The sequence below is a fragment of the Engystomops pustulosus genome, chromosome 10 (genome assembly GCF_040894005.1).
Source record: "Engystomops pustulosus chromosome 10, aEngPut4.maternal, whole genome shotgun sequence".
NCBI lineage: Eukaryota > Metazoa > Chordata > Amphibia > Anura > Leptodactylidae > Engystomops > Engystomops pustulosus.
In genome coordinates, this window is record NC_092420.1 from 52978075 (window position 1) to 53005008 (window position 26934).

Below are 26934 nucleotides of genomic sequence, written 5' to 3' on the forward strand. Positions count from 1 at the left end.
TCAGACTACAAAAGTTCTAGTAAAACACTGGACCAACATAAAATGAGACTTTATTTGCATCTTTATGGTCTGCTGAATAATAAATTAGGTATAAATGTGCATTAACAATGTATTAAAATATGGATGAATCGTAATAAAATAGATGTAGATATTATTTCTAAGAACATTTAGATATGATATACCATGTATGTATATTTACCTGTAATTTTCATGTATACTATTACTACGTATCAAAGATTATTTATAGAAGGTGCCATGTGTGTAGTTATTCCCAAGCTTTGGTAGGCCTAAAAGTTCAGCCACGTAAGGGTGCATTGCGTTTTAAAAGTAAAGCCACCTGTCTTTAACCTTATCAACCAGACATTCCTGTCCATAAAATGGCCACAGATGGAGGGTCATGTGATCTGTAACCGTCCATGAACACTTGCCAGTAAGAGATCACATGACCCTTCATCTGCAGCCATTTTATGGACAGGAATGGACAGGAAGGTTGATAAAGGAAAAGACAGGAGGCTTCACTTTACATATCAAGAAAGCAGTGCAGAACTTTTCATAGATGTACAGTACATTGGTGAATTACATAAAATCCGGCACCCCACACTTACACACACATTACATAAAACATAAGGTAAAGTGGCCAACTCCTTTAAAATTAATAAGGTCAATGTGATGTTGCACCAGACAGTTCTTGAACATGTTGTGGTAGTGTCATCTATGCACATTTATCCATACTGCTATTTATGTATATTTGTGTTGCAACGTCCAGCTTTCTCCATTCGCACTCTATGGGGGAAATAATATGACGATCTAGGCAGAAGAAAAAGAATGTCAGTCAGTAAGTCACATGTGCTGTGTTTATTTGATATCAAAAGTTAGAAGGCAAATTTACTTTGTCATTTTTATGTTGCTCTACAGATTTATCATGCTATGTAGCTTTTGCTACTACTTTATTTGTACCTTTAATGATAAGTATATAAACACAGTAGCCACAATATTAAATGCTATTGCATGGGTCAATTTAGTCTATAAAACATCATATACACTGAAATAATGCTAAGGTTAACTCCTTTCTACTCGTGTCAAGGTAAGGAGCAAAGAGGAAATTGTGACGACTTGGCTTGCAGAGGCTCACAGGGTTTTTGAAGACATGGGCCCACATTTATTAAAGCCCCTGCACCAGTTTTTTTTTATCTGGGATACATTTGTGTCGCAGCTGCACTATACCCGATGCAACACAAAATTGTGCACTGAAAGGGGCGTTCCGGTGCACAGTTGGACCATGCAACACATTGATCATATAGTGTCAGATAGAATGTGTTAAAGGTGCACCAAAAAAAGCTGGTGTACTCTGTCGGAGCAGTGCAGGGAGTGCAAGATTCATGGAGAATGTGCGCCACAATTCATGAATCTGCACAGGAAAACATATTGCAAATTTTATGTTTATCTATGTAGGTAAGAAAGTATAGTACAAGTGTCATCAGAAATATTCTAAAGACAATCATCATCTATTTTATAGTTTGGAAGTTACTTACCTCTATGGAGAGCTCCCTCATTTTATGTGACACTTCTCTTCCCTCTATAAATCACTAGGGAAAAAGAAATGTCTTCAATTAATCCTCTTTGTTAAAACATACCTCTAAGTATTTTGCATTCATTTTTGTAACCCAAAACCAGGAATGGGTTAATTCTTACTTTGTGTTACACCTACTCCTGCTTTTGTCTTCCACATACTGATGCAAAATACTGATGAAAATACTGACCTAAGGATGCTCAGCTGGGCCGTAGCCCGGGTGAGCATCCAGCTGGGTGCAGGAGAGAAGGTTGAGTGTGCCTCACCCCTCCCCTCTCCACTGAAAAACCAAGTGTCCAGGGGCTGTTATACAGCACAATATAGGACATGTCCTATATGTTTCCATGCTCAGTCACAGTACGGTGGGACAGCGTGCACTCACCACAGCGTAACTGGCTGCCATAGATGTCTATGGGAACAGTGATCTCTACCACCCTTCCATTCATGTAAATGAGGCATTAAGGCCACATCATAGCTTTGAAGAATTTACCCTTTGGAGTTGCTCGGCTGATGGTTATTTTCAGTTTAAAAATTTTTTTTAAAAACTAGGTGTCTTACCCATTCCAAGAGAGCTGCCTGAACATGTAACTGTAACAAAAGAATAATAGGAATAAATGCAAGTCTATATTAAATCTTCACTAACTTTTTAACCAACTTTATATACAGTACATCAAGAGCACAGATGAATATAAAAATGTCTATCTTATTGAGAATAGTTCTTCTTTATACACCATTTCTGTTCCCTCACTAATCTGATTTTCACTAAGCTGAATTCTGTCCTGAAACCAGGTCAGACAAAATGCTGCATACAAATAACTCTATATAGAGCAGATGGGAGAGAAGTAGGACACTTGCAAGTCATATAATGGCCTCCAACTATGTTATTCCTCCAGTACACACAATGTAGTCACTTATACAAATTTTGGTGTAAGAATAGTAAACTTTTTATATTTTTAAATGTGCATAAGTTTCTGGCATTATAGTATTGTAGGTAACATATACAGTAAAGGTATCACAATTGTTTCCCATTCCCAATGATTGGAACAAAGGTCTTGTCTTACATTTTATGGACGGTAAGCAAAAAAGATAAATGGATTTAGTTGATTACTGACAATAATAATGCTATTTATTTTAAAATAAAGTTTTACAGCTGATATTGCCTGCTGTGACACCTTATCTTTCCTGATAAGCAGCAAAACCATTAATAACTATGTTCAAATGTGCACCATGAGTGACATGTCGGTGCATTGAGTAATCATAAACTCTAAGTGAAAGGCTATCTCCACTAATAGTTATCTTACATGACCATTTAAATATATTTCAATTGCTCCTTAACATCAGACCGTGTGTCAGCCATTAGTTAGCATTGACATTTGTAATATGTTCTTGTGACATACCATATTTATATGGCAGCATATAAAGCTTTGTCCTTTAAGCTTTTGCTTGTATTGTAGGTGATTTAAAAAATGATTGGAACTAAAAGGGGAATGATTGTCCCCCCAGAAAAACTGATTTGGACTACCCATTTCCCAGAATAGAAAATCAGAGATTTCTAATTACTGCAATGTTAAGTATGACCTAAAGCTATGGGAAAGAACAAAAAAGGACAACATGGCTGATGTCTTGGGTATTACCGTATAGATCAGTCTAACAACAGTCTAGCACAGTGACTGAGGGTATCTTTCATCCAGGAGCACTTCCTGCTTGAAAAGGTCTCAGCTAACATATGCTTAAGGAGTCAGTGATCACTATGTATATGTTATTTACTGTGTGCAGTAGTGTGTAGTGTGCAGAGGGTGCCAGGTTCATGATTTGTGGCGCCTGTTCTTCATGAATATGGTGCCCTCTGCACTGATCATAGGCCCTAAAACTATGCCTTCACACGGCCCCGACACCACAGCATCATGGTGTATGCGCCCGTGCTGTAAGAGGAGAGGACAAAGCGTCGGGGCCGGGGAGAAGAAACCGAAGGTGAGTATAGATTTTTTTTTTTCAAGAGGGCCCTACTGTGGATATTTCATTAATGATGGGGGGGGGGGGGTATTTGAAGGGGGGCATCTAGGGTGGACATTTCATTAAAATGTGGCATCTTGGTGGACATTTAATTAAAAAGGGATATCTAGGATGGACATTTCAATAAAAGGGGGCATCTGCTGCAATTTATATCGTGAGTGAACACATGCTGGGGCTTTCTATATACTGAGTGGGCACATAATGGGGCTATCTATATACTGAGGGGGCATGTGCTGGGTCTATCTATATACTGAGGGGGCACTTGCTGGGGCTATCGATATACTCAGTTGGCATTTGCAGGTGCTATCTATATACTGAGTGAGCATGTGCAGGGGCTATCTATAAACTGAGTGGGAACATGCAGGGGCTATCTATATACTGAACTGCCACGTGCAGGGGCCATCTATATACTGAGTTCGTATGTGCAGAGGCCATCTATATACTGAGTGAGCATGTGCAGGGTCTATTTATATACTGAGTGGGCACGTGCAGCGGCTATATATATAGTGAGTGGGCATGTGCAGGGGTTATATATATATATATATACTGAGTGGACACATGCAGTAGAGTAGGGTCCTGTCAAAAGAGTGTAGCTTGTCATGGCTTAAAAATGTTTTGGTCAGAAAAAAAATTGTGTATACAATTTTATATATCAATGGGGGAATGGACGCCAGTGGGGGGCACTAAAATCTCCCAGTCTGAAGCCCTAAAATTCCTAGTGGCAGATCTGCATGGATGAGCCAACTTTAAATGGCTGGCCTCCTTTGTTTGCTGTTTCTTTGTAAATATATTTGTAAATATTTATATATATATATTATGTGTCCTAGAGAGAGCATTCTGTATTATCTGAAGATACAAACCCAAATTGCATCATGACAGTTTTATTGTATTTGCAATAAGCTTTTTTTGGTCATGTTTCATTGCAAATTTAAAGCATATTTGGCTGTAGGTAAACACCCCCCCCCCCATTTTTTTGTTTTTCTATTGCTAGAGCTGTGAAGATAATACTAAATACTAAAGACAATACTAAAACTGCAGCCTTCAGCACATTAAACAGACCATACTGATGTAGACCATTACTGAAAATAATATCTATCTTACCAGAGTAGATTTTTTGAGGGCAGAATGAAACTTGGATGTTTTCTTCACTAAGAGGCGAAACCACGACAGTGTACACATCTCCACACGGTATCTCGGTAACGTCACAATAGCTGAAGCTGCTGTTTGGATTACAGGTAAAATTTCCTTTTGTTCCATAGATGTTTACTGTGTAGTTATCAGGAGCGGCTGATGCTCGCCAAGTTACTCGAATGCCAGTGTTAGACAGTCTGTATAGCTTGACTCCGGAAGGACAGCAGGCACCTGCAGTATACAAAAAGTGGTTGTATGCACTCTTTACACCATTAATAGGCGCCACTCCACTGATTCAAATCGCCATGTCTATATAATGATTTTTATGGATTTTTACATTTGCAACAAATAATCCTTGACGGTGGATGGTTGTTTGTTTTTTGCTTCTTAGGATATTTGGTGATACAACTAACAGAATGGTAAAAAGTTGGAATTGGTGGAGGCACAGAAAGGTCTTCTTTAACCTCTTTAGGACGTAGCCAGTTTATAGCTTAAGGCTCAGACCCATTTTTTATATTCTGACTTGGGTCGCTTTATATGGTTATAACTTTTGAACACTGTTACTTATCAAAGAGATTCTGAGATTGTCTTTTCCTCACATCTTGTACTTCATTTAAGTGGCTGATAAAAAAGTTAGCTGATAAGTTTTGCGTTTATTTTTTGAGTTTTCAGGGAGATAACTTTACCACCTAAATAAGTTGATGAATAACATTTCCCATATGTCTACTTTACATTTTCATGATTTTTTAAATGTCTGGATAATTTATTTTGATGTCACGCGGCTTACAAATCAAATATCGCTTTTCTGTATTTTCAGAATTGACTATTTTGGGGATAAATACTATTTTGAATGAAGTTTTAAATATTTAGCATTAAAAAAAAACCTATACAATCAACCCATTTTCAAATCTGCACCCCTTATACTATCAGAAACAGCTTTTACGAAGATTGTTAACCCATTGAGATCTTCATAGTAATTGAATCAAAATGGACGTGAAATTCAGAATGGTCAAATTTTGTCGGTTATACGTTCATTTAGTCCTAAAATTTACACATTTCCAAAAGATAAAGAGAGAAAACCCATCTTAAAATTTGTTTGTCAATTTCTCCCGAGTACAGAGACCCCACATGTGGCCTTTACTTGTTCAATGGGCGCACAGGAAGGAGCGCCCAGCAACTGCCAGGATTTTAGTTTCCTCGTTGGCCCCTTTTGTAGGCTATACAATTTTTGCTTTTTCGTTATTGGGGCCATATGACAGCATTTTTTTTGTGGAATGAGATGCTTTTTCCAGTGTTACCATTTTGGGGTTGGTATCTACTATTGTACTGGATTTTTAACTTTTTTTATTTGGGTGTTCACCGTACAGCCTAATAATCATGTTATCTTTATTCTATACTTCAATATTTTTTCTTATGTTTTACTAAATGTGCCAAATAAATCCCTAATGTGGGGAAAAATCTATTATTTTTGTATTGGAGAGTGGTATAACATTTTTACTTTTTTGGCTACGGAGCTGCTTGTTTGTTTGTGGGACATGTTGTACTTTGCAACAATATCATACTGGAGTACATATATTTTTTGATTACTTTTGATTATTTTTGGGATTAAATAGGTAAAAATCATAATTTTTGGCAGGTTTTTTTAAAAAATTTTTACGGCGTTCATCGTGCAGGTTCAATAATTATTTACTTTTATTCTGTGGGTTGTTATGGACATGGTGATACTATATATGTGGGGTTTGTGTTATGATTTAGACTTTTTTGTGTGTTATTTGTCTTTTTATATAAAATTAATAAAATTAATGACATTTTTATGAAAACAAAATGAATAAAGTAACCACCAATAAGAGGTATAAAATACCTTTAATTTGCAAACTTACATGATACAGGAGAGATAGTACACTACCTAAATATGGCCACTATCCTGGTAGACACTCTTAAGACTATGTAACTATGATGAGTGCTAGAGGCCTGTCCGGAAAATCTATTAAGAAACAGGAACAGGAGCATTACAGTATATTAGGGTTCTCCTCCCTCTATAGTTAATTTTGGAATATAACTTCTCCCCCCCCCCCATACAAGTCTCTCCTAATTACATTCTAGAATGTTTTTGAGTGTACATCAGAATCATAGCCTTATTCACTTTTTACAGTTATAACCTGCAATGAGCATGTTTTCCTTATAAAATGTATTTTTGCATTTAGTGTATACATATGTTACTTACTGGATGAGTACCCATGATAAGAACACTGTGACATAAGTCCGGTCTCACTGACTGCTTCCATGGATACAGAGTAACTTGTTCCGCATGTAATACATCCCATCAGACAGTGCTCCTCTTGGGTGTGGCACTTGGCCTGTCCTCTTGGTGATTCCAGCATTGTAGTATAGGTTTTTGCCCCTGAGGCTGTGGACCAGCTTACATTGGTCACAGACTGTGTGACTTGGACTACACTAAGGTTAATTGGACAGCAAGGAGCTTTAAGAGAAACATAAACACTTTGTAACAAATAGCAGATCAAAGAAAAGATAATTTTTCTGTTTTATTATATATAAAAAAAAATATTTATTCAGCAAATATGTTACCTGTTTCCAAAGGCACACTGTAACTAGGCAGGCTTATTCCTTCAGCTGTAAATGCGACAGCACTGACCATGTACATTGACCCACATGGGAGGCTTTCCAAAGTACAGGAATTACCCAGGCTGGTACAGTTCCACAATCTGCTCTCCCCTCTGACAGTCACTGTGTGCATGGCATTATAGTTCTGAGAATCCCAGTGTATCATATATGTGTTTGTATCGACGGATGTGATATTTGTGATTTCAGGACTGCAGGGAGCTGGAGGCAGACAAGTAATTAATTGGGATATTGTAAGAGACTACAGCACAAGAAACAAGCAAACTGAAACAAATCATTTTCATAATAGTACAATATATAATCAATGAGAACAAATACATACATTTCTGTGAATTTTCAAAGATGAATTAAAATAATATAAACATTGGGGGGATTTATCATGGCATGCATACTGATGTACAAGCCATGACATAGTTGCGATTCCTGGCCCAGAGTAACTACTTCCCCCTCTGTGCAACCTGGGCTATAGACCACATGGCCCAAGGGACCGCGCCAACATTAACTGCTGGGGATGGAGCACCAGCACTTGATAAATCTGCCCTGTTGTTTTTAGTTGACAATTGAGATGTTCTTTTATTTTAGACACTTTTAAACTAGAATATAGTAAATGAGCAAACCTACTGTTTTTTTATCCACTCAAACAACACAATAGGGGTGCAAAATAAATTATTATGATATTCTAGAGCATTATGTCATTTAGAGCATGTAAGTATAGTCATACGGATCCAAATATACTCTATTTGTGAGGGCCTTCAAGCTCTAGGTTCAAGTCATCACAAGAGGCAGCATAAGTATCTATATGACAAATTATTTTTTGGAGAGCCACCAACACATTGGGGCAGATTTACTTACCCGGTCCATTCGCGATCTCTGCGGTGGATTCGGGTCCGGCCGGGATTCACTAAGGTAGTTCCTCCGACGTCCACCAGGTGACGCTGCTGCGCTGAAGTTCCCCGAGGCCCGCTGGAATGCCCTGAAGTTCACCGGCCTATTCCTGGTGAAGGTAAGTGCAATTTTTTTTTTTTCTAAATGCGGCAGTTTTTTCCGAATCCGTTGGGTTTTCACCGGCCATGCCCCCCCGATTTCCGACGCGTGCATGCCGGCGCCGATGCGCCACAATCCGATCGCGTGCGCCAAAATCCCGGGGCAATACAGAGAAAATCGCCGCAAATTGGAAATATTCGGGTAACATGTCGAGAAAACGCGAATCAGGCCCTTAGTAAATGACCCCCATTGTATATAATCCATATAGCTTCATATTGACACACCTGTTTTCATATACTTCGATGAGCATGAAGTGTTGCTTCCTCTATTTTCACTGTATGAAAACACTGTGACATTGTACTGTGTGTTACACTGCAGGCCGGACAGTGCACATACTGTAGCTGTATCATTACAGAGGATTACTGTGGTCCCATCATCAGCCTTGGTCTCATACATTTCTGCACCTCGCACAGCAGACCAGACAATCTCTAGCGTATCACTCGACACGTAAGCTGTGCTGAAATCACTGGGGCAGCAGGGTGCTGTAGATAAAGGCAAAAGAATCAAAAGATAAATGCAAGAATAAAAATCAGCAATGTTTGGGTTATATTTTGTACATCTTCTCCTAATTTATTGAATGGTAATGTGTTTGCCAATGTGTTTACTAGTTAAAATCAGTGAAACATTATTTTTCTAAGTGGGAGTAGATAAAACACAAGCAAGTCAAGCAACTTAAACAAAGACATTTGCATAGTAGCATAGCAAATAGACTGTATTTTACAAATATTCATCTAGTTGTATCAGTGGTTACAGTAGGTGAAAGGAGTTATCTTTCTTAAAGTCTGAGCAGAAGCAGACAAAAATACTCTTTTAGATGTTCTTTTAATCAAACTTTTAGAAAGCAACATTACCGAAGGCTGTACATTAAGGATAACACTAAGACTATTTTTTGTAATAATTAGAGAATTGAGGAATTAGCAGAATAGCTTTTATGATGTGACAGAAGTGACAGAATTTGGGCAGTTAACAAAGAAATCCTTTAAACATAGTAACCCTGCTACTGCTCCTTCCTCCAGCAGAGCAGCTCCCAATATTTTTGTGTATATTTCTGCCCAGGGCAAACTTCATGTGTCTCAGTGGCTTCAGAGGTCACAGGAGCAGGAAAGGTGAGGTCACCAATCCTGCACGTGTGACCTCTGAGACCACTGATGGCCACAGCAGTCACGTTACCAAAGGCTGTAGTTGGGATTGTATACAAAAAGATAGGGGCTGCTGCTGGAACAGAGAGAGTAAGTATATTTCATTTTACCATCCTTCCTGTCCCAGTGCTCCTGGGATTTTTCAGTTAACCTCTTTTAACCTCTTGCTTTTAAACTAGGCATTCTCTTATTTGATGGATAAATTATTGACGATTACTAACCAGTGGTGTAGTTCAGAAGTTCACCCAACGGGCTTTGTCCAGCCTTATTATACGCAAAGACACTCATGAAATACATGAATCCACACTCAGCTGGAAAGTAGCATGGTGACTGGGTTGTGTTGCAGTGCACCTCAAAACCGTCATCACTCTTCACAAATACCACGTAATAGTCTGAGAGATTTCCGCTTGACCACAACACAGTGAGGTTCCCAGGATTTTCCTCCACAATGGAGATTCCACTTGGTGCACATGGAACTAAGTATATAAATCAGTTGTTAAAATCAATTGTCTGCATGAAAGCCCACTAAAACATATAAGTAACATCTGTATAACACTACAGAATTATCTCTAAATTGTTGCAGAATTTGATGGCACTGTATAAATAAAAGATTATTATTATGTAATGATCAAGTTGGTAATGTACAAATTGTTTTTTGTGTCTGGGAGCATTGGGATCTTGTTTGGAGAATGCTGTAGTAGGCAATATTGAACTAGCTTCTTTTATTCCCTTTAAAGGATATCTATCACCAGATAAAGGATTGTAAGCCAAGCACAACAACATACTGGTGTGCACCCCCTCTGGCAGGATCTGCTGTTCTTTTAGCTTCACATTCCCTGGTTTTCAAGAAAAAAAGGCTTTTAAAATTATGCAAATGATCCTGGAGCCCCTCTGACTCATTTGCATAATTTTAAAGCCCTTTTTTCTTAAAAACAAGGACATAAGAAGCTAAAATAACAGCAGATTCTGCTAGAGGGGGCACATAACAGCATGTTTGTATGTTTGGTTTACAATCCTTGATCTGGTGATAGATGTTTTTTAACAGGTCGTCTCACTTAAAGAATGTTACTTGCAGTGATAACATCTTGACAGTTTAGAACTAGACTAATATGTGTTATTTGAAGTAGTTTATAACCGGAGCCCAAAATATGTTACCCAAATTAAAAATATGCAATTATGACTTTAACCTGGTTCAAGTTAGAACTGTATTCTTCAGACTCAGCATTTGGAAGATGACTTCTTTTTAGATTTGAGTATTCATATGACTACAAGATCACTTACAAAACCTTATTCTAAATACAAAAGCATACCTGACATAAGACTCCAGGTCCTTGTAGATGGAGTTGATCCAGCATCATTAGTTGCTAATAAAGACACTGTATACTCTATCCCACAATGCAATGAGGAGATTGTACAGGGAGAGGCTGACATGGTGCAGTTAGCACTGGCCTCTGTAGTTGCACCACTGTACAGAAGCACTGTATAATTGGTTGCGGATTCACCTCCAGGTACAGAAAATTCAGATTCCAACGCTCCACTGTTGAATGCAATTTGCACATCAGATGGAGCAAGTGGTCCTAAAATAAAGGTGTAATTTAAAGAATAACTTATATACCATATACAATGAAACTTAAGAACAATATGTATTTTAAGAAAACAATTATCTATAAATTTAAATGTTTGAAATATGGTGATTTAATGATATAGACATTAGACATTGGTTATAGTAAACATTCATAATTTTGTAATCAAATAGACAATAATAAATAAAATATGTAACATAAATGACAATATTATTGTCCTTACGTGTTATCTGGTTGTAGGTGATATCATCTCCAGGAGTGCCTTTGGCATCCCACGCATGAACTTTTATAGTATAAATTGTGCTCGGATCCAAAGAGGTAAAGTTGAGGGACAGAGTTGTGGTGTTTTGGTTCAATCTGCTGCCAGATCCATCTGATCTCATTACAGAAACAGTGTATAAAAAAGCTGATGGCACTGGCTGCCAGCGAACACTGACAGAGTCACTGCTTGATGATTCCACGGTGACAGATGGAGGCGCTAGCACTATGTTCACAAAAAAAAAAATGGTTTAGTGAGTAATGTGAAAAATAACCTATTTTCAATTAAAAATATAAATATAAAAACTTATAGAAAAAGCCTACCAGTTTTATCACTTCTAAATACATATACAGAAATCAGACAACGACACCAATACAAGATTTATGATTAAGCTGGAACTTGATTTGCCAAATGGATTTAGACTTAAAGGGGTATTCCCACAAAGACAAGTTTCTTAAATGTACTTAAGATAACAAAATAAATATTCTCTAATTCACTGTTATTAACAAAAATACAGCATTTCACAGATATAATTCCAACCTGTCTCTAACAGACCCTGTGCACACAATTTTAGTTGCCCCTGGTTTCTGACCCTGTATCTTTAGGGTTGGCAGCCTGGCTGTGGAGCTGAGCTCTTCTCTGCTCCCTGCAGCAGCTCCCACCCTTGCATTCCAGGAGGAGCTCACACTGATACACACTGACTTACTGCCGGCAAACAACAGCAGCAGCAAGAAGAGAGCTACAAGCTACCGACAGATAATTTCTTTATCCAGGGAGGGGGAGGGAGGCACATCAGATCTAGTGGTGTAAAAGCAGAGATTTAGCAGTGCTGACTGTGTCATTGTATGTAGTATGCGTCTCATGGATCTCATCATCTCATCTCTTGTCTGTCTCATCTCCCTTTTTCTATGTGTCAGATACTAATACAATGTTCAGAAGCTAAATGAAAGTGTATATAAACCTGTACCCTGATAATCTAAGCACATTGTCGGCTCATAGCACTAGAGCAATTATGCAGCTTCTTCTTAGAGAGTCCCGCCCACACTCTGGAATCTTACACTGACCATTACTGAGTAATAGGAGAAATAAAACTTGTAATGTATAGGGTTAAAATGTTCTTTATTGTGCAAACATCAGTAGGGGATTGAAATTTAAAAATTTTCTTTTGTGGGCAAACCCATTTAAGACTACTGTATATTTTATTGGAGTTAATCTTCCGTAGACTAGAGTACTTATTTTCTTCTACACATTACTTGCAAAGACATAAAAAGCAGAGGGGCTTAAAGAGAAATCTGTCACCAACGACCTCTCACCGCCCAACAAACCACACAAAGTACCTTTTAGGTGTCTTTATCCATGTTCCAATTATGTCTCTATCATTAGAGCCACAATTCTACTAAATAAGATGTCTTCTATTCCAGTCATGGAGGTGGGGAGCTGCACTATACAGTCAAGCTACCCCACCCTGCTCACTGATGCTGACACTGCTAATCCAGACCCCCTCATGAATTTAGAGACACACATGACTCTCTGAAGAGAATTCCTGAGGGCAGTTTGAGCATAAAGTAAATGGAACGGTATATGTCTGTAGTTGAATATTGTAAGTTGCACACAAGTTTAAAAACTGACTTTTAAACTTTGCAGCTTTGGAAAGGAACCATTTAGGGATTAGGACAATGCTTTTAATTATAGTTTATTCTTATGAAATATTAATTTTTGGTGGGTTCCTTTGAATGGCAGACTCCATTTAAATTTAAATAGGAGATCCAAAGTATGATGTAGGAATAGGGAGTCAGTGTGTTTAAATAAGGTCACACCTAGGTTTTCATTGATCCACATCAAAGTCTGTTTATGCCCACCGGAATATTAGTTTTGGAGCATTGGGTAACTGCCTTGATTTAATTGATTCATCAGCTAATTATCTTGTCCATTCTAATATCAGCATATTATATTACTAAGCCTCACTTGTAATAGACACAACTGCACAAAAATACTTTTTCATCTGGCTTCTAGCATTGTAGAACAAATTCACTGGACAAAGGTTTATAAGTCCAGTGTATTTCCAAGGAAAGATCTGTCCTGCCTTTAACTGTACTCCCTAACCTTTTCTGCAGTAAATGACTAATACTATGTCTAGTGTAGTTTTACAACACTCTGATTAATCAGAATTAAACATAAATAGCAATAGCACTTGTGCACCTTTTATATTGGTTTATTATTAGAGCACAACCCCATAATTTTCTAGCAATACAAACATCATTTTGTCATTCCAATCATGAAAATACCTGTTGTTGCCCATTTCGGCGGAGAAGGTTGACTCTTTCCTGCTGAGTTGATTGACCTTACAATGATTTTATAGGATGTAGCAGCTTGTAAACCAGTGACTGTTCCTGGTGAATTGGTGACAAGACAATCAAAGAACAGTTCTCCGGCCTGAGCAATGACCTGGTAACCTGAAGCTCCTGACACATCAGTCCATTCCACAGTGATACTACTGCTCAGCTTAGAATATGCCTGTTCAATAATGGGAACTTCTGGAGCTGCATGAAATGGGAATGATAACCAATTTAAGAGGATATCAATTATATGCTTAATACAGTAATTAGAATAAAGCTCAATAAACATACCTGTAAGCTGTAGAGTCTGCGCCTGAGCAAGAGAATTGCCATCTTTGTCCATGGCATCTACAGTTACTGTATAGTTAGTGTTAGGAAGCAACGTGTTTACTGTTCCCATAATTGTGGCTGGATTAAATACTGCAAATGCAGACTGTGCTGATGACATAAACGGTGTTGCAGTAACTCCATAGGATGTGGCACCAGCAACTTTTGTCCACTTAATATACATACTTCTGGATGTGACGTCATATGTGGATATTGAAAAATCTGCAAAGGGAACAAAGTTGTCTGAATAAACACCAATCATCAATTCTGGGTTATGTTCTCAATGAGCTGTTATCTATTGTAACTCCATTAAGAAGTACAGCAGAGGAACATAAGGTAACATATTAGGTTTCATAATCCAAGAAGAAAGTACTTTATATATATAAAGTAGAAGATGGGAATGGTGCATAGAGAACTATGGTGTTATAGAAACAATAAAGCAGAAGTACAATGTAGGCGATGAAAAGTGGTGGAAATGTAGTAATTTTCTTTTTTTAAAACAAACCTATACTAATTTAATTTTCTGCCGTTCAAATGTCACCGGTCTCAATTTTGCATTAATTTGTCTCCAGACAATACATTTAGAACTACTAGTTTTCCGATAAAGAGGAGATTATTTGCTGCTCTTTCACAAATTGCAGGCTTGTTGCTTTAGACTTTTGCAAAAGTCAAGGTCAACTTGCTGTGGTTAAGCGATAACAGTAGAAACAGTATACATATTTACCAAAAGAGTCTTAAAGTTACACAGTGTCTAATTCTGAATCACAAAGAGTGTTAATGACTTCCTAGACTAACTTTAGACAATGTATTTGTTGTTTTAGTTTACCAACAATATTGGTGTATTTGAATAATATTTTGCTGAACAGAGACATACACCCTTTCCCACTGCTTCCACAGCAGTTGTTCAATAAGCACTTCCCGCTGTAGGGGAAGGGTGAGACAGGGTAACAGTCTTTAAATCTAGATCACCTTTGGCTCAATTAAAAGTAGAAGGAGGGAGTCCATGGATAACAAATATAAGAAGATTACCACAGTATACAACATACCGTACTTCTAAACATAAAAAATGTCACTTTGATATTATTCACATGTGGTACATATATATGTAGTAAAATGTTTTAATAAAGAAAATTAAATAAAAAGGAGTAAAATGGATGCTGCATAATACAAAAATACTAAGCAAGTAAGACAGATGGTTGGAAAGATATCTACATAGATATTTACCTTGGTTATAAAGAGGCATCTGAAAAAAAGAATAAAACAAAATGTATGAACTATTATCAGAGAATGTTTTATTGTATTATCAGACTAGATTAAATATAATTATTGTTTTATGAACAATCTGAATTCATTATTAAATGCAAAATATACAAGAAAATAATTTATTTTATTGACATTTAACAACTCCCATTGTTTCCAACAGTCCCAGATCCACCAGGGAAAGGTGGAGCTATCCAAACTACATGCACGGGCATTCACTACGAGTTTTCTACAAGCTGGGAATCTTGCTCTTTTCTTGGTTTTAACTTGGCCACCGCAGAGTGGTATTCCATGCCTGTAATGAAGGCCTGGAGCACAGAATGTGGGGGAACTGACTTTTTTCTACTAAAACATGATTTGGGACACTACACCAACTACAGGAACTTGTGTACATTTAGTTTAGTGTCCTAAATTGCCCACTTACATTTCTGTCTGTGAACAATACAAATAAAAAAAAAACATTATACTTACCTAGCGATAAATCAGAACCTTACATGGTGATTCAATGAAGCTGGTGCAGCACACCTCAGCATCATTGTACATGCGCTGTACCTATGGCACAGGAGCAATGAAGCCAGAGTGTGCTATATTAGCTTCACTGCATCACTGCACAATCACCTAGAGCTCCCACCTGAGAAAAGCATATAATTATGACTATGCAAAGGGTCAATAAGAGGTCCTTGAATGTATATCTCTGCACTTTATTAAGTAGTAAGGATATTATGCCACAGGGCCTGTTATTACTGCAGATAATCACTGACTGCAATAGTGGCCTGCAATAGCCAGTAACTGTCCTCAAATTTGGAGGTAACTATTGAGCCAGCCTCTTGTCTGCACAGTCTATATCTAACATTACTGTCAATTGACATATTAATTTTTCTTGCCAAAATGTCCTGTGTGTAATCAAAAAGAGGAACAGATATGTTTTATTCATATAAATTCAAGTAACCCACATCAGCACAGGTAGTATCCCACCATGCAACTTGCTGAATATAGGTGGCTGGAAATAACTTTACATTACTCTGTGCACCTGCTCAGTCATTCAGCCGAGCTGTTCTTGTTCCCTGTCTGACAATTTGAGGGGATTTAGTGGAGGCAGCAAATAATCTTTGGTTTTTCACTAATATTTTTTTTATATATTGCTTTTTTTCATGACAACATTATTTATTAGCTAACATTTATTTTAAAAAATATACTATATGTGTGCGTATGTATGTATTTTGTGCTTCAGCCATGTAACTGAATAAATCTCAGAAGCCTTGGTAAGATGGCTTGGTAAGACAAGGTACTGAAAAAATATTTCCGCTGCACTGTCCTTTTCTGAATCTGCTCATTCATAAAAAATGAGAAAGTTCCTATCTGGTGACAGAGCAGATAATGCAGATTTGGCACAGCATTATCAAATGACCTTTCCACCTTCCTACTGTAATTTTTAACAAACGAAGCCTTGATATCCACATATACCTTTACTAATGCAGCTACAATCAGTAAAATTATAAAAGGTTCACCACTGTAATGATTCTTATATAGATCAAGATGTAGAATAGAAGGATTACATTGATACATTTTCTGTTGCATTTTTACTACATATAATGTCTACAGAACTTACAAACATAGCATTTTCTTCATTCCAAATCTTAGGAAGTACAAGTAACCTCTCCCTTAGGATATCTGGAATTCTTGGCAAATCTTTCTCCACCTTTTATAGTTCATTCAGCAAATCTGGTATTAAATTGGTATGAAATTCTGACGATTTGACACTTGAACGGCTAATGTTGTTGAATGCTGTGCTTTTGATCACTGCCTTGCAAAAATTATATATATATAATAAATGCAGCTTATCACTGTGATGATTTTTGTTTTAAGGGTTTCATTTCCAACTCGTGTAATAAGGCTCAGTTGAGAGTGAGTTGATGTGTTTGGAGTTTTCTTCTTTAAAGTATCACTGCGAACATATTTTCCCTTTTGACAACTTAGAAAGCTTATTTGAATACTGCATTTCCAGAATTCCTGGAGAAGCAGGCATGACTTTAACACTGCACATGCCTACAGAGGTGGTCTGGCAGTCTGCCTAAGGCAGTGGTTCTCAACCTTTCTAATGCTGTGACCCCGCAATACAGTTCCTCATGCTGTGGTGACCCCAAACCATGCAACTCGCAGTAAAAACACAATTAAATTGCGGTTCCGATGGCTTTAGGCGACCCCCGGTTTTGGTCGTTCGACCCCCGCTGGGGTCCCGACCCACAGGTTGAGAACCACTGGCCTAAGGACACTTGCCCTTCCTGACCTATTTCCAAACAGGAACATTTAACATACAGGTTATTTTAAGCTGTGTGAGAGCTTATTTTCAGCATAACAAATTTTACTTCTCAGTGACGTTATTTTTTTTTTCTGTGCTGTGTACTGGGAAGCTGGAAAAAAATTACAAATGTGGTGAAATTGGCAAAAAAAGCATTGGCATCACTTTCTTGAGGGCTCAGTTTTATGACTTTCACTGTGTGCTACAAATGATACATCTACTTTATTTTTTGGTTCAGTATGATCACGGTGATACCAAATTTGTATAGGTTTCTCTAGGAAAGCGATGATCTGAACAAATTTGGCTGCGCCCTCGCATCTCTGTTTTTTAAATGCAGTATCGGAAGGGGTATTAGCTGTGGGAGTTTGCTGCAATATGCAGGAAACCCCACCTCTGTATACAGAGGGCTCACCCTGGGCTCAGCACCTCTGCGCCGTACGTGAAGAAATTAATGCCTGTAATTTTAGGTTACCCACATGCAAGGCCATTTCCAGGACTGTGGTTCCTATTGTATAGAAATCATAGATGGACAGAGTAATGTGTACAGTTATGTACAAGAAGTTACAAAAAGAGTTTATTGTTTGTAAGAAAACTCTGTGTTTTGCTTCTTCCTCATGCTCCCTGGCTGGGTTTACAATTGGGATGCCCCATGGTACTATAGTGGAGTTGTTTAATTTGTAAGGAAAGTAGAAGGACACACAGCGCTCCATTGAGTAGTAGGTTCAGACTGATAAATAACTGAATTTAAGATGCTCACCTAGTTTTAGCACATGTGAAGGCTGCAGCACTTTCCTGTGGTCCCTGGTCATGATTAAACAACAGGATGGAGATGCAGATATTGGGTGCAGGTTAAAATCGTAAAAATGGACTACATGTTTCTTTGTCATGAATGGCCATCCCGGGGTCTTGCACCTGTTCTTGGAGTGCCCATTTGCACACAATCTGTTTATCTGACCACTAACTCGGAGATTCTGTGCCATGGAACAGCATGTGCCATGCTGCAGGTTTATTCCAGGGGACACACGCCATTGGGGCTATCAATGAAGCCCTGCACCTTGCAAACTGATTTAAGGATGATATCTGGTTCACCAGAAAACATCTAATTTTGAAGAGAGAGACAATGTTGCAGGACTGTCGCAGGCTGCTCCACAGTCTTCATAAAAACTTTAACATTTGGGTCAGCCATGACATTGACAATGAAAAAGAAGAGGATTAAACCCTTCTCCTCCCTTTTTCCCTTGTTGTGTCTGTCTCGGTTAGCCTGAATTTTGTGTTGCACTGTAATGCTATGGATGTATTTTACTTTATTGAGTGCTGTGTCCCAGTCTGACTGTAATAAAGTTATATTCAATCAAAAAAACATGCAGCCTTTCCTTTCAAAAGTTACAAAATGTACAATGCAAATGATGTAAACATATCCTAAGATACAGTTGCTGGAAACCTGGAATTATAATGCCATTATTATTATAATTAGTATGTATTTGTATGTGGATTTTAATGTAAGAAAAATATCACCTAAAAATTGGTGTCACTAATAGATTTTACCTTTTAATTGTACATATAACGTGTTCATTGATGAGCTTGTTCCACCTCTGGAGGTCCCTTTGCCAGACAAAAAAACAGAGAATTGTCTTGCTTTACTGTATGTTAGTGTCACCTGCTGTCAGTGCCCCTATTAATCAGCTCTACAGAATCAGGCAATAATATGTTCAGATGTGTCCTTTCTTATCACTTTAAGATATTTTGTGATGGATGATGTTAGATGACCAGATTTGACAAACATTTGAATTATGAACAACATTAGACTGAAATGGTTTTATTTGACTTCCACTGCTCACCTTAGAGGAAAGTTGAGGAAAGAAGTCATTCATTCATTCATAAGAATGATGGTCTGAAGGTGTCTCGAATGAACAGAGTTTGGTTTGCATGCTTGGTGACTGCTCCATTCAGTTTTATGTGACTTTATTTATGCCTAAGAATAGAAGGGTGATCGAGCATGCTCAAACTTCATAAACATGTTTCACTCCTGGGCACCTGTACACTCTTGGTCTCGTGAGTCTCATTGGGTGTCCAGTGATCAGACTCCCAGTCATCATATATTATATATCCTTTATCCTGTGTGTATTAGTGGGAAAACCCTATTAATGGTTGAATTTGACATAATAAAGATAATGGCCCACATTTATCAAAAAAAGTGCAAAGTGCATTGTGCGCAGTTTGCCTTTGAAGTGTGCAGAGTGCATCACATTCATGAAATGTGCGGTACATTATTCATGAATCTGGCGCACCCTGCACTGCTTCGGCAAAATGCACCAACACTCTTAACATAGAGCGCACAATTTTGTTGGACACCGCATGATAAATGTGGCACATAGTCCGACTCTGCACTAGAACACCTCTTTATGTGCAGAAGTATGTGTTGCAGCGGGTATAGTGCAGACATGACACAAATGTGGCTAGGGTATTTTTTAAATGCATGTGTAAGCAGTTTGCATATTTTTATAATGCAAAGTCCGCCACAAAATTCTCTCACAGTAAAAACAGGGTCTGTGTGTTCCATACCCAATTTCCAAGCCTAGAAGGAAGATTTTCTACTGGATAAAGCAGAGTAACTCATTACAACAGGCAGTTGCTGCTCCTTGTCTTATGAGTGACACAGGAGAAAATTTGCTATTCTACAAATCCAAAAAGTTTCAAAGGATGTAAATTTATTAGGCTGGTAATAAAGGCTCCAACAAGTGTTATGTAAAGAAATGCAGAAGTTGTAACATAAGGTCCAAAGTTAGAAAGTCTTGTTGTGTGATATTCCTTATAAACACATAAACTAAAAGAAGGATTCTAGTCCAATGGTTTACAAACACATGTACCTGCACGTTTTTACTGTTAATTACAAGTTACTAGATTTGAGTATTATTTACTGTAGCATTACATATTGCAGTTAATAACAACATTATAACAATAGTTAAGTTACTAATACAAGTTTGCAGGCATTTTATGTGTATTTAGTAAATATGTTATATATTTTTACCTTATGAATGGTGACTCTTTACAACACACATACACAGATTAAAGCAGTCAAACAAATATAAAAGTATAACTTACCACTGTAGACGCATAAAGAAGTTGTATGAAGGGAAGACAAAATGCTGTTCTTGTTATCATTTTCTGACTTGTCTTGCATTTATTTCTTCATAAAACTTTGCGCACTGCTGCTATAAAGAATGCTAAGTCTCAGCTTCTAAGGTTGTTCATAGAATGTGGGTGGAGGCTGAAAAGGTATATACTGCGGGATACTGGATCCTAAGGTGAACAAACCTCTTTTGAAAAGAAAATCAAGCTATTGTGTGAGGAAAAAGAGCAAGTGATGGGTATACATCTGCTGTGCTCCAGGGTTAAACATCATCTAGGTAAAAGTTGGATGTGGAGAATCTGGTTAGATTTATTAAATATATTGTTTTAATTATTACAATAATTCAAAATGTTATATTACAATAATATTGTTTTCTCTTAATTAGACAACCAATAAATGTACATGTTTAAGAATGTAAAATCAATATTTGCACTAAAGTAACAAATCAACTGTTCTGCGTTAAACAGAGAATACAGAGTAACAGCATTATATATCCTGAATTAAGTTAAGCCGTCTTATTTCCCCATCAAAAGGACTGATACCTTTACAGAAATATATTCAAATACTGCAGTCAGCAAGAGGCTCCCTTTAGTATTGTAAAACAAACTGTAATATGGGAGAATTTTATAGTAGATAGATAGATGATAGGGAGAATGATGGACAGTATGGTGGCTCAGTCGTTAGCACTACAGCCTTGCGGCGCTGGTCAACATCTGCAAAGAGTTTGTATGTTCTCTTGGTGTTTGTGTGATTTTCCTCCGGGTCCTCTGGTTTCCTCCCACACTCCAAAAACGTACTGGTAGGTTGCATAGATTGTGAGCCCCATGGGGACAGGGACTGATCTGGCAAGCACAGTGCAGCACTACATAATCTGTGTGCACTATATAAATAAAGTAATTATTAATTATAATTATTATGATAGAAGATAAATATGAAAGAAGATAGAGATTTCTAGATGCAGAACTATAAAGTAGATTATATACAGTAGATAGATATGAGAGATAAAAACAGTAGAAGAGAAATAGAAGATTGATTGAAAAATAGATAGAGAAAAAGCGAGATATAAATGGTCAGATTATAGGAGATAGATAACCAGACAGATATATAGACAGGAGATAGATGATAAGCATCTTCACCCAGGAATTCAACCAAGATATATTAACCCTTTCACTGCCAGGCATTTCTGTATATTTTGTTGCATTATCGGCCAGAGTAATTTTCAAAATTGCATTGAAGAGTTTGTAGACATAGGCACCTTCATGCAATTTTGATTCAAATTGAAACATTTTAACATTTTATAAAAAATACGTACAATTTGACTTTGATGGCAAAAAATGTGCTCCAAACTGAAAATATTTACCTTCACATCTCCTAAATGTAATAGATGGACATCTGTAGAGTTCACAAATTCCTCATATTCATATGTTTACACGAATAAATCATCATAATATCACTAAAACTGAAATAACTAAATATCTGCTTTTAGAATTTTTAAGACCTGCAAAATATATCAATATATTGCATTTGGCAGTTAACATTTGACCACCCTCATGTAACTTTGTGACAAGCACAAATTATTAAACAAAAAGTGCATTGAAAGTGCCTTGATAATGTAGGTTTTTACGTAAAACTCACATCGAAGTGGAGGCTTACGCACAAATAGGGATTTAAAAATAATAACACAAAGTGAGCAATTTACATATACCACAATACACAAAATCAAGAATTTACACTCCCTAAAATGCTAAAACAAAAACTGTGACATATTTGGTTGCTATCCACAAATGTGTTTAAAAATATATAAAGCACAAAATAAAAAGCTTCTATTCTGTCAAAATCTATTTTTTCCAGAAATCACCATGTAAACAAGAATAACTTTTAAATTCATACACACTACCACCTTCATGCAACTTTGCAGCAAATGGCAATAAAATGCAAAAATTGCATGAAAATTCTAAATTTCGTCAAAAATATGTACCAGTCCAGAATACTTATATAAAGAAAACATACTTTCCTAAAACAGCAAGATGTGAGGAGATCATAGATACCCCACATGTGTGCAATCACCAAAATATGCAGCAAAGGGAACTTTAAATCCACAGGGGACACCAAACTATTTTTGCAGAGTTTCACAGAGATCTATCATTGTATGTTCCCTTACACAATGGTAACCCATATAAATAACTATATATCCATAAACCAAGCTAATGAGATAACAAAAGTCACTTTTAGATGTGTGCCATTGTATTAGCCGCACAATAACAGAACCCCCCCATGTTTCATAAAAATTTGAGTGAGAGCGTCATAACATAGGTGTAAATAATGGAGGATGGTGGGAAATAAAAACTTTATTCCAGAACATGTGTGTGTGTTTGGTGTTACATATAACTTTCTAGATATGTTCTGGGTTGCGGTGTTAATATGTAGAGACATTAGGCAAGGAGGATTGAATCATCGTATCAGTCAATTTTCTATCATGAAATAAAAGGCAATACGAGAGAAAGTGTGTTCTTAGATAGTTCTGCATAGAGGAGGGTTAAAAACATGAATATTAGTTGATATTATTCCTTATTAAAATGTAGTAACATATTAAGTGAATATTTCCCTTATCTGTGGGGCGCAGCAGCTCCTGTGTGCAGCAAATGCCTAAAGAAGATCTGAAGGCAGTGAGTGCCATTTCTTTATTCTCTATATGCCTGTGAATACTGAACTCTGCTACAATAAGGAATAGAGCACCACAGTAACCTGTAGGAAGATGTTATGATCTTCATTACTCCCACTTGTCATATTTCTGATACAATTTATCCAGAGACATAGGTTAAATCAGTCTGGACTCGATGTAGTAGCCAATCTATATATTTTCTTTTTTCTTTTGTACTACTGAATACTACTGAATACTCCAGCTTGATACATTTTCCCCAATGTACATAGTTGCTGCAGGTTAAACATAAAAGAATTGTCTATGGTTAATACTCTGCTATTTACAGTACAAGCAAAGTGGATAAGATGTATCTAAATTTCCAAGTTTTGAAAGTCTCATGCTCAGTTATGTCTATTAAAAAGCTTGAGCATCACCACTGAGGGATTAGTTCAACTCTCAACAGACACTCAACAACCGCATAAGCACCGCAGTGTAATGACCACCGCACCCACTAAGAGCGCTAGTCCTCCTGAGTTTCTGGCGGACGCCATTTTGTCGGAGTCAGTATTTGCAGACAGTAAATTTAGCTTTCAGTGAGAAGCTGCTGGAGAAGTGCCGAGCTGTGACGTATCAGCCGTCACTTCAGTTCCTTCCCGCAGGCCCAGGAGCAGATAGAGAGCACAGGCCAGGGCAAGGGACGGACGTTCTGGCAACAAACATGACGACTGATAACGGACTGAAATACACCGTGTGGCACAGTAAGTGAACGCCGTACACCCGGTGCAGCACAGGCTGGGCGCACATGACGTCATACACAGCTTCAGTCCTTCCGGTGCTGGAGACTGCACATAGCTTCCAGGCTTGTAGCTGTGCTGGGGCCAAGTCCTGCAGAAGCTTTGTGTATGTCCGCTACTATATGTGGTTCTGCAGCTGCTATAAGTCCCATCATGCTGAGCATTACCTGCTGCACACCACTAGTACACGGTCTTCATTGTGTTCTAATGGCAGAGCTCATGTACCATCCCTCTGATATAGAAGCAGCTACATGTTACATCTATGGGTGAAGTACACACGCTGGCAGAGAAGGGTCACACCATGCTGTTATCTCCTGAAGCAAGTCACTCTGTGAGGCTGGAAAAGACTTGTGCAATAAAAAAATTATGCAGCGTGGAATTATTGCACCAGTGTCACATCAGAATAGAGCCGCTCGTGGGATGACAGCTGATATCATTCCTGCAGCCATCCCGTGCAGAGACTCTGAAGCTGCGCTCACATCAAAACGCAATCACATTCTAAATACAATTCAAATGCCACACGTGAAGACATCAGGCTTGTGGTTGTGCTGTAGACCCAGAGCTCGATTATTTTATATTTAGACAGTGTGGTAAAAAATATGGACTTAAAGGACATCTACCACCAGGACGAAGGATTGTAAACCAAGCACACTGACATGTGCGTGACCCCTCTGGCAGGGTCTGCTCTTCTTTTAGCTTCTTATGCTTGTGTTTTAAGAAAAAAAGAATTGGGCTATGGGCTAACGGCATAATTTTAAAGCCTTTTTTTTTTTTTTTTTTTTTTTTAAACCAGGGTGTAAACAGCATCTTCATGGTAATAATGACTCAAAGATTACAGGGGATGTGTGAAATGCCCCACAATTTCACCAAATTTGAGGGTTTTTTCCAGCTTCCCAATACATACAGTCCCCTACTTAAGAACACCTGACTTACAGACGACCCGTAGTTACAAACGGGCCTTTGGATGTTGGTAATTCACTGTATTTTAGCCCTGGGCTATAATGATCAGCTGTAGGAGTTATAAAAGGTGTCTACAAATGTGCTTTATTGTTAATCCTGGTTCTTATGACAATCCAACATTTTAAAAATCCACATGTCACAGAGACAAACAAATTATGGCTAGGATTACAATTAAAAGTATACGGTTCCGACTTGCATAAAAATTCAATTAAAGGGGTTGTCCACTTTCAGCAAATATTTTGTTGTAAAGTTATACAATTTTCCAATATACCATCTGTATCAAGTCCTCATGGTTTATAATAATGATAATAATTCCTTTATTCATATAGCACACACAGTGCTATATACGCAGCACTACACAGAGCTTGCCAAATAAGTCTGGTTTTATAGATCTCTGCTTGCTGTCCTTTTATTGGAAGCTTCTATGTTTAATCCAGTGAAGATCTAAATTTTGCTTACCTGAAAATTTCTTTTCCTCGAAGTCCAAAGGCAGCACTATTATATCAGTGCTGCCTGTAGGAGGAGAGGAATAGAAACCTGTCCATGGTGATGTGATTGACATGTAGGTGCATGAGCCGTTATTATCACAGACAGTAATGGTAGTTTAGTGATAACGGCTCGTGCACCTGCACCTCCATCACCTTGGACAGATTTCTGTTCACTGGAGTAAACATAGAAGCTTCCTATATAAGGGCAGCAAGCAGAGATCTAGAAATCCACAAGGAATTGATACACACAGTGTATTGGAAAATTGTTTAACTTTTCATTACTCAAACAATATCAAATATTTGCTGAAAGTAGCCAACCCCTTTAAGAACAAGCATGCAGAACCTATCATGTACATAACCCGGGGACTGCCTGTACATTGCATAAAAAATATTAAACGTGACTACTAGGAATTCCAAAATTTTACGTAGGAAAATAAGCACTCAAACATTTCTGAAATGAAAAAAAAAAATTAAAAATGGAGGGCTTTTGTGAGGAGGGGAACAAAAAACAGAAACTTAAAAAGGGCATCTAGGGCAAGGGGTTAAACAGTGTCCTGACACAGCATTAATCTGTATACCAAATGCTTCCTCCTGCACAATGATGGCGCAACCCTGGTACCAGCTCTGGCTAGCAATGGGAAGCATAGAATCAAGTATCACCCGATCCCCCACACATGAGCTGATTTGCATAAACAATAATAAATAATGTTATTTTTAAATTGTAATGTTGCTATTATGTTCTTATGGTGTGGGTTCCAATGGTAGAATTTGACATGTATTTTCCAGAAGAAAAATATGTTTTGTTTTTATGTGGAGTCCCATCAGATTCCACTCACAAAATAGGATGTCACCAAATTTTTGGGTAACTGAAAGACGTACCATTTACCGTATATACTCAAGTTTAAGCCGAGTTTTTCAGCACCATGCGGGGGCTGGCAGGCTGTAGACTGACTGGAGGCTGTGACCATTGCATTTCCCACCCTAAGCAATACGTTTTCAGTTTTTTGTGTTAAATCCTCGGGTACCTTGGCTTATACTTGGGTCGGCTTACACTCAAGTATATATATGGTACATTAATAGGAGAGGAAATGTGTCAAAGGTTTGTAAAATTAACATGAGCTGCACCAAGAAATTGGGGTTTACAATATAAATCTTGTTGAAACAATAGGCCATTTTCTGCGCGGGTCTGCTCTTCTGCGCATGCGCAGACGGCAGGATCGCCGGACGAGGGCGCGGAGCTGCGCGCCGAAGATGGTGAGTAGGAGGGGAAAAGAGGCTACCGGGGCGTGGAGTAGCCGCCTCGTGTAACCTCAGATGCGG

General features: G+C 37.8%; 2 protein-coding genes across 4 annotated transcripts in view; one reads left to right on the forward strand and one right to left on the reverse strand.

Moving 5' to 3' along the window:
- LOC140104869 (fibronectin type III domain-containing protein 7-like) lies at window positions 1-25701 on the reverse strand. 3 transcript variants are annotated; one of them, XM_072128622.1, is made up of 15 exons: window positions 25586-25701; window positions 20704-21004; window positions 15267-15285; window positions 14007-14264; window positions 13665-13919; window positions 11344-11604; window positions 10848-11114; window positions 9759-10013; window positions 8623-8880; window positions 7301-7555; window positions 6939-7193; window positions 4685-4945; window positions 2129-2158; window positions 1533-1586; window positions 1-807 (listed from the first exon to the last, which is right to left on the reverse strand). In XM_072128622.1, the coding sequence occupies exons 2-14, from the start codon at window positions 20761-20763 to the stop codon at window positions 1555-1557; spliced, it is 2466 nt and encodes an 821-aa protein (XP_071984723.1). In that variant the 5' UTR covers window positions 20764-21004; window positions 25586-25701; the 3' UTR covers window positions 1-807; window positions 1533-1554. The 3 variants fall into 3 exon arrangements, with proteins under 3 accessions (XP_071984723.1, XP_071984724.1, XP_071984725.1); XM_072128623.1 differs by lacking the exon at window positions 25586-25701 and adding an exon at window positions 19147-19203 and having other exon boundaries at window positions 20704-20792; XM_072128624.1 differs by lacking the exon at window positions 20704-21004.
- STXBP3 (syntaxin binding protein 3) overlaps window positions 23971-26934 on the forward strand; it is a 28345-nt gene continuing 25381 nt past the window's right edge. The window contains exon 1 of the mRNA XM_072128625.1: window positions 23971-24130. Within this exon, the coding sequence (XP_071984726.1) occupies window positions 24091-24130 (40 nt within the window). The 5' untranslated portion in view covers window positions 23971-24090. The remainder of the gene's footprint in view (window positions 24131-26934) is intronic.

What these genes read in the sequence shown, in the direction of transcription:
- LOC140104869 (XM_072128622.1), bottom strand. Translation starts at nt 20,763, where the DNA reads ATGATAACAAGAACAGCATTTTGTCTTCCCTTCATACAACTTCTTTAT. An exon ending in CAGTGTGCCTTTGGAAACAG is followed by an intron (nt 7,194 to 7,300) that starts GTAACATATTTG and finishes TTTCTCTTAAAG; the next exon opens with CTCCTTGCTGTCCAATTAAC. An exon ending in AGGCAGCTCTCTTGGAATGG is followed by an intron (nt 1,587 to 2,128) that starts GTAAGACACCTA and finishes CTTTTTCCCTAG; the next exon opens with TGATTTATAGAGGGAAGAGA.